Below are 11,231 nucleotides of genomic sequence, written 5' to 3'. Positions count from 1 at the left end.
GGACCAACTGTGTGTGTAGGTGTTTGTATGCAATCTTGCTACCTCTAAAGCTCACTTCACTTTCAGCTCTTTCAGTCTGAAACATAGACTGTATATAAAGACCACTTCCTCCTACTGCATAAATGTGAAACCAAATGTGTTCTATGGCCCACCAGCCTCCATTAAGAAAACAGAAATTTTACCTTGCAGATCATTGTAAAACACACTTCATTCAAACTGGACAGAAGCAAAATAAAACTCATCTGCGTGCTGAAAATTTAGCTTGTCAGGTATAAATTACATTCTGTCGTACAGCACACATGGTTTATCTCTGCAGATGGAGGTGTGAGTGTGAGTGTGTGTGTGTGTGTGTGTGTGTTTGTGTGGGAGGGGACATTCCATCCATTTTTGTTCTTCCTGAGGAAAGAGGGAAAGCATCACACACCCACAACAGCAGGCACAGGGAGAGGTGCACATTCACCCCTCTAAGGTCATTCACACATCCGCCTTTTCTTTCAGTTCTCTGCCCATTTGACAGACCACTTTCTGCTGCTCTCGGGCTACATTACTGAACTCCTACAAAAGATTTACTATGTATTTCCTGTAACTTCAGCTACGCTCTAAAGGCTGTCTGTTTAACGGAGCACGCTCTCTGCAGTACTGAGATGACAACACCTTCTGTCCTTAAATAAATGTACGAAACACTGCCTTAGCTCAGGTTGAGCACCAGCGTTGCATTTGCATTAGCTGATTAACATCCGCCAGTGGCTCCTCACACAGCTACTCGGCTACCAGCTGACTTGTGACATACAATTAAAATGTGACACTGAAATTGCAGTATCTGCAGCCTCTGTGAAGAATGTGAAAAAAAGGGGTTGTTGGTCTGATGCTGGTCATTTGGGCTCATAGTTTGAGCTTGTTAGATATTTCAGACCACAGGAGTCTGCTTTCATGAAACTCATGGGGTAAAAAACATCAGCACATTAGTTATTGAATTGGACCTGGTTGGCTATGCTGGAAATAATAATTGCTTCTCTTGCTTTTCTCTCTCTCTCTCTCTCAGCTGTGAATGCATGAACACACACACACACACACACACAGAGGATGCCAACCAGAACAGTGGCTCGTCAAAGCTCCACAGGGGCAGCTACGCCAGCGCTGACGCACTGCTGCTCTCATGCCAGCTAATGGTCACTGAACACTCACAATGTTTTTCTTTTTTCTTTTGGGGAGTTATGTTGACAATGTCTCTTTGTTTGTATCCATGTGGGTCAACAGAGTAACTTTTGGTCCTGGACTATTAACTATTATTCACTTTCCATTGGTTTTGAATTATCTGCACCTCTACCCCACAGAGCCTCATGTGACACATAGGGAAAGGTTTATTAATCAAATATAATGCAGGGTTCCTATATCAGGACATACAATCCACACCCACAAAGAGAGGATATTTCAAAATTTCATAATTTTTAAACAGAAGGACAAGCTGAAGGATGCCTTTTTATTTTCTGTAAATATATAGACCTTTTGAACTCATTAGCAAAACACACACACACTTAGAACATAAAGACTCACAGAGCTGCATACTGTACACTTCTCACAGAAGACTCCTAAATTTTACAGAAAGCTTTTTACAAAGCAAACTTTCATTTCAAGAATGATCACACAAGCGGTATCGTCATGAGATTTTAAAACTTTAACCAGTAAGGCACAAAATTAATTTAAGCTCATCCTCCTTTCATTCGCTGTCTCAATCATGCACAAACACATTTACACAGACGGTACACAAGTACAGTCAAACGGCGACAATTTAGTTTAGGCAGCACATTGGATACTAAAATGTTCAAACTTCTTTTTTTGCTGCAAGTCTTTTCTGCTGCAAGGCAACAATAAGTTGCAAAGCCTTTAATGATGGCCAAGGGTCCATAACTCTGCTTATCTCTCTGTTCCTCTTTGCGTCTCTCTCACTGACTTTTTTGAGATGCACTCCACCCTGTTTTACCCAGAACCACGAAGATAATCTCTCAGTCTATCTGACAGGGGTTTGTTCCCGCTTTCTGTGCTGTGATGTACAGCTTAAGAAAGTCCTTGTAGCGAGGTGCGCAGCCAAGCCAGGCTTCACCAAAATGGACAGAGCCAGTCAAAAGGTACTCATCCCCTCCAGGGTGCACACCACACTGTGTAGGAACATTGATAAGTCCACTCCAACGCCGCCCTCTGGCTCCACTCCAAGCAAACAGCCTGCTCTTCTGGTGGAACAGCCGACTCAGAGTCACCATAACAGGGGAGTGGTCGTCAGTACCTGATGCCACACCTCGAAAGACACCCCTACCAGCTACAGAGACGGGACAGGAGAAATGAAGAGAAGGAGATTAAATTAATAAATCAAGGATAGCTAAAATAAAAATGTGTAAATTAGAGCGAGACTGTGTAGCTGTTGTAAACAGACATATCACACCCCTCCTCTTACAGATCAAAAGTTGAATTAAATTAAAATTAAAAAATAAAACATATCCTTATTCAGTTCGGTACACTCAATGGTTATGCTGCTACAGCCTTACTTGGTCTGGTTTGACCAGTAGCTAAATGTGGCTAATGTTGGCAAAAGTAAGACAGATCCTATTGTGTAACTGACTCAGTTCGCTGACTCTACTTACGTTTACTCATACGGATCACATAATGATTTTGTTTTTAAAGAAACGGACTCAAGAGAATCTTGGGAGATATCGGGAAATTCAATGTGACATTATCCTGTTTTAGCCACTTGTGGCACCAATGGCCACTGTTCAGTCACATAGCAAAGTGACATAGTTTAGCTTTTAAGGAACATTTTTACTTTTCGGTAAACATGCTTATTTGCTTTCTTGTGAGGAGTTAGAGGGGAAGGTACCACCCTCTTGTCTTTTTGGTTAATATGTAGCTGGATCCAGCTGCCACTTAGCTTAGCTTAGCTTAAAGACTGAAAACATTAACTTCCTGAAGTGTCAGCTGGTTGTCTGGCAACTCATCCCTGCCAAGAAATATGGTGTGTTCCAGCTGTACTGGGAAGATGGAATTTCCAAGTTCCCAGTCAGGAATTTCAACTGGAACGCCCCCTTGATTTCTGACTCGGAACATCGGGAGAACCTCACTAACCCGACCTCAAAATCCAAGATGGCTGCTCCATTCATGAACAGAGTGAAAGCCATAGCAATATATTGTTTATACCACTTCTGTCTTTATTTGCAACACATTCTCATTCCCAACTCATCAATACCCCCTGTTGTCGCTCGTATACACACTACTGTCCAACTTAAATCTGTGGGCATGTTTCTATGGTATTTGTATGGGCTTTAGAGTTGCTGGTTGTAGCTTCATATTTACCATACACACATGTGTGAGTCTGTATGTATCTCATCTAACTTTTGACAAGAAGTATCTCCCAAAATGTCAAAATATGACTTTGATGTGTAAATGTGTGTTTGTGTGTATGTATTTACCAAAGTCACTGGTACACACAGCCATAAGGACCTCTTCATCTGAACAGGGTTTACAGGTGGCTAAAATGGAACAAACATGAAAAAAGACAACATTAAATACTTATTTATGGTTTATTTTTATTAGGGACCGATACATCTAACATAGATAAACTGAAAACAGCAATCAAATGTGTGTAGCATAGTGTTTTTAGCAGTTGCTAATTTGCAACACCTGTCCCTAGAAGGGCTTTTAAAGAAATAACACATTAAAACATTAAAACAGTGATGAAAGAAAAAAGAAAATACAATATATTACAGTATAACACAAGATAAAATGGGGTAAAATGAGTAAATCAAAATGCAATGAAAAACATGTAATGCTAACTACAGCAGACTAGATATGAGTACACGTTTGTTGCTGAACTAACCAGAACTTGGCCTCTCTTTTAAAAGTGGTGAAGTTTGCAGCAGTTGCAAGTGTTTAGGTAGCAAGTTCCAAGACTTTTCTCTTTTCACAGAAAAGGCCTTCTAAGCAAAATAAGTTTTGCAAAATTAAACTTTACAATCGCCACTTGAAGCTGCTCTGGTGGATCTGCTGCTACTCTGTAGTCTCTTAATGTACTTACTAAGAGGCTGAGGAGCAAGGCCATTTCAACATTTAAATACAAGCTTTACATAATGAAAATCAATAAAGTTTGCGAAACTTAAAATCTTGTATTTACTTAAAATGCGACAGTGATGGTACCTAACTTGCTTTTTGTCCAGAGTTTCCAAGGATTGATTTTAAAGACACTCTATAGATTTAATCACAGACTGATTGGCCTGGGACCAGGTAGTTAAACCATAAGATGACAGATGAGAAAGTTTCATTGAATTTAAAAACATCAAGGCGCAATCAAATGTCAAGCATTTTCTTATCATCTTAAAACAGGCAAGGTTAGCCTTAATTGTTTTGCAAATCTTTTTAATAGAAAAACAGACAGACTTTGTTTTCTTGGTGTTTAGTGTCAAACAGGAGGCGTCAAGCCAAGCTGACACAAGTTTTTGGTTAGCTTATCTGCAACATAATCACAGGTTTTGCCAGATACATCGAAGACTGTATCGTCAGCATACATCTGAAGACCTATATCAGGACATGCATCTGGCAGATCGTTGATATACAAGCTAAAAATGATGGGACTAGGGCTGAATGATTAATTACATTTGCGATATTATCGCAATGTGATAAAACAATATTTTCTATCCGCAAAGGCTGTGATTACATTCTGCTCACATGACACCCAAGAGTAAAGCAGTCTGCAGACAAAGCATCAGCTTCGCACCTTAAGCTGTACCTTGACTTGTTGTACAATGGCCTTAAGCTTGACAGAAGCTGACCACAGAAACTTTAGTGTCACACAGGGAATGAAAGTAGCACCCGCGGGTAACTTGGTGGTTGTGGTGGTGGGTGAAATCATCGGGCTATTCGCCGCTTTGACGGACAGGAAAAATGCACAACAGAAAGACACGTGTAGCCTAAGGTAAGCGCATTGTGGCGATCGGCGCCAGCGTCACACACACAGCCACCAGTCAGCTCAGGAAATATCTGTGAAACGGCTTTTCAAACCAAACTCACAAGTCTGAAAGCGGACCAGTCTGACCCGAGTTACAGCCAGTGCGCCACTCACCAGCATCGGAGGTTGTGGAGGTGGGGAACTCCGGTGTTGTCGTAGAATTACTAAGCTTGTCTATTAAACACGAGAGGCGTCACTTGGTTTTATTTTCGTTGGCCAACTTTTTAATTGAACCTCAAACTGAGTATTTTTCGTTTGCTTACTGGGATATAGAAAGATGGACTCCTAGGAGATTTGAACTGAGATAAGGACTCATTAATTGGTGGTTGAACTGTGTTTGTATTGAGTGCTTACTGTATAATACACTGTGGTGAACTTAGTTGTTCTTATGATCTCTAGGTATACCTGATGGTATTATATTATATAAATTTAATGCCATGACTTGACTCTTAAATTATCTTTCTCATATGATTAAAATTTGATATTTCTTCTCCACCATAGCTCATAATAATCATTCATGCAATTCATGCATCATCTAATTTCACCATAACACAGGCCTGGCAAGAAAGAATAGTTTATGTTTAATCTAGCTAATGTTGTGTTGGTCATACTATACACTGATTTACTGCTTGTCCATTTTGAATAATACAGAAGGTAAAGAGCTTAAAAATTAATTGCATATTAAATCGCAATATGGCAAAAAAAAAATCGCAATTAGATTATGTTCCAAAATCGTTCATTCCTGTTCCGATTTTGCTGAAAGCAGACTTGATGTTATTAATTACAACACACTGTTCCCGACTCTTTAAATATGAGTCAAACCAAGATAATGACCATTTTGACATTGAGATTGTTTAACATTGAGAGTTTTGTAATTAAAATGTTGTGGTTATATCAAATGCCTTTTTCAAGTCCAGGAACACTGTGCCTACCACATTACCTTTGTCAAGTGACTGTTTTATGTTTTCTATCAATAAACAGGTAGCTGACTCTATGGAGTGATTATGTCTGACTGTAGAGGGTGCAAATAATTGTTTGTCTCTACGTAATGTAGTAGTTGTTCTGAAACAACTTTCTCCAGCACTTTAGACAGATACTTAAACATAAGAAGTTCATATTTTCATGACTCATTAGCTTTTGCATCATCCTGTGATAGTCTGATCCCTGTTCTCTCTTTTTCTCTGTACTGGTGAGAGTTTATGACACCAAAGAGACATCAGCACAGTATGTGAATGAGAACAGCAGGTGAGGGAGGCGACGTAATCACAGAATTACCCCTTAACCCTGTCAGCTATAAAAACAGCTATAAAACGCCCAGACACACAGACAGACAGGCTCGGACAGGCTTTCTTCTGTCTCATTAAGAGAGCAGTCCAGCCTTTTTCCTTATCCACAGTCCCTCCCATCCACTAGACCACTTTACTCATATGGGTGGGCTACCCAAAAATCCCTGCTTTGGGGGGGCGGGGGATCTGTTCTTGATTGACAGTTGAGAGACGATTGGCTGACCCTTGTGCTTGACCTTTTGACGTGACCTTTTGATTGGCCTGCTTGTTTTCATAAGTCTGGCTGAGACAAGGGAGCGGGGAGGAGAGGAAGGGGAGAGGAGAGGGCGTCAGAGAGGCGCGGCGTGTAGGTAAGATGAAGAAACGGGTGAAACAGTAACGTGGCCTATTGTCACTTTCACTTTATGTCACTGAAGTTTAACAGATCATTTGAAAAAAAAACTTCAGAGAACTAAAACTTACTGGAGACAGGTCATCTATTGCCATAAATATTTACCCTTTTCTCCAATGTTTTTTGTTCTTTTGGTGATAATGAAGTTGCAAACATGATTTTATATTTACCTTCTAGACATAACTTTTCATCAACAGATGAGGAATTACAAGCTTGGAAGGGACCATTGAAACTGAATACTGTGATTTGAACTTTAAGGAACTAGCATGATCATTGCTCACACATAAAATAAATAAAAGAACTCGGCAGAAAATTACTTTTTTTCAAGTCTCAACGCTTATTGATGCCAACTACATACCACAATCTAATAAAAATAAGACTGTAACCTACATGTAAGAAAACATATATACTGAAGAATCACATACATGCGCTCTCTTACCTAAACCAGTGTGCAGGTATGGGTACATTTGGGCCCCGGGCCCCTGACTGGGCACCAGCTCATATTGGAAAGCTGTGATCCTCCGGCTGATGTCTGTCTGAGGGACAGCCTCCACAAAGAGAGCTCCCTCTGCCAGGCTGAAACAGTGCACTGAGCCCTGAACGTGGTCCTTCTCTGCCAGCAGCAGCGTCAGATCCCCTGCACGCTCCAGGTACACATGAGAACCCTAAACATGGAGGGCCAGGAGGACACATAAAATCCCCATATATCCAGTACATCATACTGTAGTGGTAATATTTTGATTGTTAAGCCTACAAATGAATACAATTCTAGCATTTATTGTGACTAATCCAAACTCTAGATTTATCGTGGCTACTGTCAATTCTTTAATATTGGTGTAATCTAGGCTTTACCAGGGAGTAGGTTTGGGGTTTGATGCACACATGGAGACCTGCCATGAGCCCTGACGAGGGCTCTGTGTTTGGCCGCAGATTGACAATGATGGCCCCTGTGGGGTAGAGCCACTCCAGAGACCCCTGAGAGCAGCGTAGGTAGACTTGCTCCACATCTCTGCGATGAGACTCGTGGCTCAAACCACTGCAGATGAGAAGACATATTTTCTTTTTACATAGTGAAGAATAATCACAAGCATAAAATCATCCAAATTACCAGCAATAGACAATAAGGAAACTTGGATCTGGGGCTATAGTGCATATAGTAAGAGTTAAAGGAACATAAGGAAGGGATTTAGTGATACTGCAACATTCATTTAGAGCAAATCTGGTGCAGCTGTCTGCCAACATATCTGCCACTTTGGATGGAAGTGGTCGCTTGTCTCTGATGTGCATAAGCTACCTCAACACCAGGAACTGATTGGGCTATTAAGTCGTTAGAAGTTTGAGGCCGGTAAACTTTACAACACAGAGTGGCTCAAGGGCTTTCATTTTTTATGACTTGGGGACTTGGAGGAGTGATCAAAGGGGTCATATAGCTGTATTTACTTAAGATAGGAACTGGAGCAGAGACATTCCTCTGATCATAAGTAGGCCTACATTCCCAAACTCTAAAAGGGAGCATATTTTAAGATAAGGAGAACTTTGTCAAAATAGCCACACAAACTCAAATTAAAAAACGTCACTTTTCACTGGTTTCAGTCCTTGTGTCAAGTAGGAAGAGTGATTGAGTAATCAAGATTTCATTACAGATGTTCATATGAATTACTGAGATCTGACATCACTGCATTTCTAAGTAGAAACCACAAGCAATGGCTCAAAGCGGCCAAAAACATCCTTAACTAGTTTCCAATCTGCACCAGAATATGAAAGTCACTTATTTCACTCTGACCTCCAGGTGCCCTTCCTGAGGATTACATTAAATCTTAATTAAACATCGTGCTTCTATTTAGCCTACTCCTTTGAGCCCGTTGAAGTCCCCTGTAATGCACAACAGAACCAGTTCAAAGACAGGACCTCCCTCTCACACATGACTTAGGTTCCTCTCATGACTCCCCCACAATTTAATATCCATAGATTAAAGTTCAAAGTACATGAAAGTGCAAGATCACTTTACAAAAAAGGGTTTTCCTTATGGACTAATTTCAGAAAATAATGACTAACATGCAAATAACATTCCTGAATAAAGTGATTTTTCTTTGTCACCTATAATAACAACAATATAAGAACAATCACAGCTACAATCGATTGGTTGATATGATATTCAAGTCAGTTCTATACGTTTTTATTGGCACGGGTAGCAGACGTTCACATTGCCAGTGGTTTTAAGTGTGAGATAAAAACATGTAGCCTACATAAACATCCTAAAGTGAGATGACCAGCTTCATCCTCACCTTCCTCGCCAGCTACACTGGTCGCTGGAGTACTGTGCCACCGCCCCGCACAGGAGCACAGCTGTGATCCAGTGTGCAGCCCACGGCCGGAGCATGGTGGCCCGACGGTCACCGTATACCGCACACCAGACCAGGAAACCGCGAGCTCTGCTGCTCCCGCTCACGCACCGCAAGATCCAGTGAAATATCCCCCAGAGCTCCGATCAGCGCGCGCGAAGGCTACATGGCGGGTTCAGTCGAGGCAAAGGTTGCGTCTGAGGCAGAAAAACATTTTGTCAAGGGGTTTGTGAAAGGGGCGCTGTGTGTGTGTGTGTGTGTGTGCGCGCGCTGCCTGCAGGACAACAGGCTGTTTAAAAAACTGTTGCTGCGAGCGCTCCGCTTCACGTCACCGGGGGCGCGTGCCAACAGCTTGAGTGACACACGAGCGCTCGCTCCAAACCACTCCCCACGCGGTCCCCTGAAAGATGTGTGTAGAAAAAGCCCTAGAGCTCTCTCTCTCAGCATCAAAAATACCATCAACCTTTTACACAGTTTAGATGAGACCTACTCACCACAGTTCGAGACACTGTTTCTGTTTTGGAACGTGTCGCAACAATAAAAAAAAAATAGAGATAAAAAAATAAACATAGGCTAAATAATAAGACATAATAAGAAACTTGGCCCACAAATGGCCAGCAGCAACTTTATGATGAGCACAAATAAAATTCAAATCTGTAAACGCCTGTAAAAAGACCCTTAGTAGCGAAATAACCGGCATTAAAAACATTTGTGTAGGCCTATGACTTAGCCACGTTTTAAAGATCAATTTGCCAAGCTTTCTTACATAATTTCTATTCTATTCAGCCTATCAGCTCGCAGCCTATGTTAAGTCCGCTTACAATGCCAGAGACAAGCAGTACAAGCCTGTGTGAGTGAGTTGTGTGCGGGCTGGCTTTATAAACACATGGATCATATTATCGCAGTGAAAATGAGAGCAGCACGCAGGTTTGGAACAGCAGCATCCTCTGACTTCTAACTCCCTCAAACTCTCGTCAACACTTCTGCAGGAAGTGCCAGACTCTTTCACACTGTAAAGGCAGCCTATTTTATGATTAGGCTATTCAGTTGCAACGTCACCTGACATAAGCCTACTCCTCAGTGTGATTTGATTCAGTGTGAATTTATCTTTTGTATCCTATTTTATTGGTGTAACTAATATTAATGTAGCATTTCATGTCTGAATAGACGACCTCCTTGGAAAAAGAAAGGCCCTGACATAACACAGAGTCACACATGTGCTCTAAACGCCTGTTTGGTTCTGGGGCGGTTTTCCCGTGAGAAAACAGTCGGAACAGCAAGCATGTTAACCGAGTCGTCACATTCCCCCACACAGTCAGAGCTATGTTACGCATTTCGAGAAATACCGAAACACAGACTCCGTTACACCCCCCACTCCCCCTCCCCTCCCACACAAACACCCACACACGCCCCCCCCCCCTGCTATCCATTAGGTGGAGTTTCCTCCATGTTGGCACAGCCGACCAATAAATGGAGACATTCACATAATTTAACTTAAATTACATTTTATAATAGAAGTCAAATGATAGCCTACACATTTTTCACTTGCACTTTTTTTGCTGTTATTGATGATGTTGTGCTACAAGCAAAAATTACTTCAACAACTACACTTAGCAGAACGCGCGCGCGCACGCACACACACACACACACACACACACACACACACACACACACACACACACACACACTCTTATAAGGCGCCTTCTATAAGGGGTTGTCACTAATGGTTTTATTCATGGAATTACAGTGGGTACGGAAAGTATTCAGACCCCTTTAAATTTTTCACTCTTTGTTTCATTGCAGCCATTTTCCAAAAATCAAAAAAGTTCATTTTATTTCTCAGTAATGTACACTCAGCACCCCATCTTGACAGAAAAAAACAGAAATGTAGAAATTTCTGCAAATTTATTAAAAAAGAAAAACTGAAATATCACATGGTCATAAGTATTCAGACCCTTTGCTCAGTATTTAGTAGAAGCACCCTTTTGATCTAATACAGCCATGAGTCGTTTTGGGAAAGATGCAACAAGTTTTTCACATCTGGATTTGGGTATCCTCTGCCATTCCTCCTTGCAGATCCTCTCCAGTTCTGTCAGGTTGGATGGTAAACGTTGGTGGACAGCCATTTTCAGGTCTCTCCAGAGATGCTCAATTGGGTTTAAGTCAGGGCTCTGGCTGGGCCATTCAAGAACAGCCACGGAGTTGTTGTGAAGCCACTCCTT

General features: G+C 41.4%; 1 protein-coding gene across 1 annotated transcript; it reads right to left on the bottom strand.

Annotated features, from left to right (window-relative positions):
* Positions 1-1,466: 1,466 nt before the first annotated feature.
* LOC123969532 (meteorin-like protein) lies at positions 1,467-9,330 on the bottom strand. Its single transcript, XM_046047014.1, has 5 exons — positions 8,953-9,330; positions 7,520-7,703; positions 7,107-7,332; positions 3,459-3,518; positions 1,467-2,314 (listed from the first exon to the last, which is right to left on the bottom strand). The coding sequence occupies exons 1-5, from the start codon at positions 9,045-9,047 to the stop codon at positions 2,004-2,006; spliced, it is 876 nt and encodes a 291-aa protein (XP_045902970.1). The 5' UTR covers positions 9,048-9,330; the 3' UTR covers positions 1,467-2,003.
* Positions 9,331-11,231: the final 1,901 nt, after the last annotated feature.

This window comes from Micropterus dolomieu, linkage group LG04, assembly GCF_021292245.1.
Source record: "Micropterus dolomieu isolate WLL.071019.BEF.003 ecotype Adirondacks linkage group LG04, ASM2129224v1, whole genome shotgun sequence".
In the NCBI taxonomy this organism is placed as follows: Eukaryota; Metazoa; Chordata; class Actinopteri; order Centrarchiformes; family Centrarchidae; genus Micropterus; species Micropterus dolomieu.
Note: the sequence above shows the minus strand (reverse complement) of the source record. Positions and strands in the feature narration are given on the sequence as shown.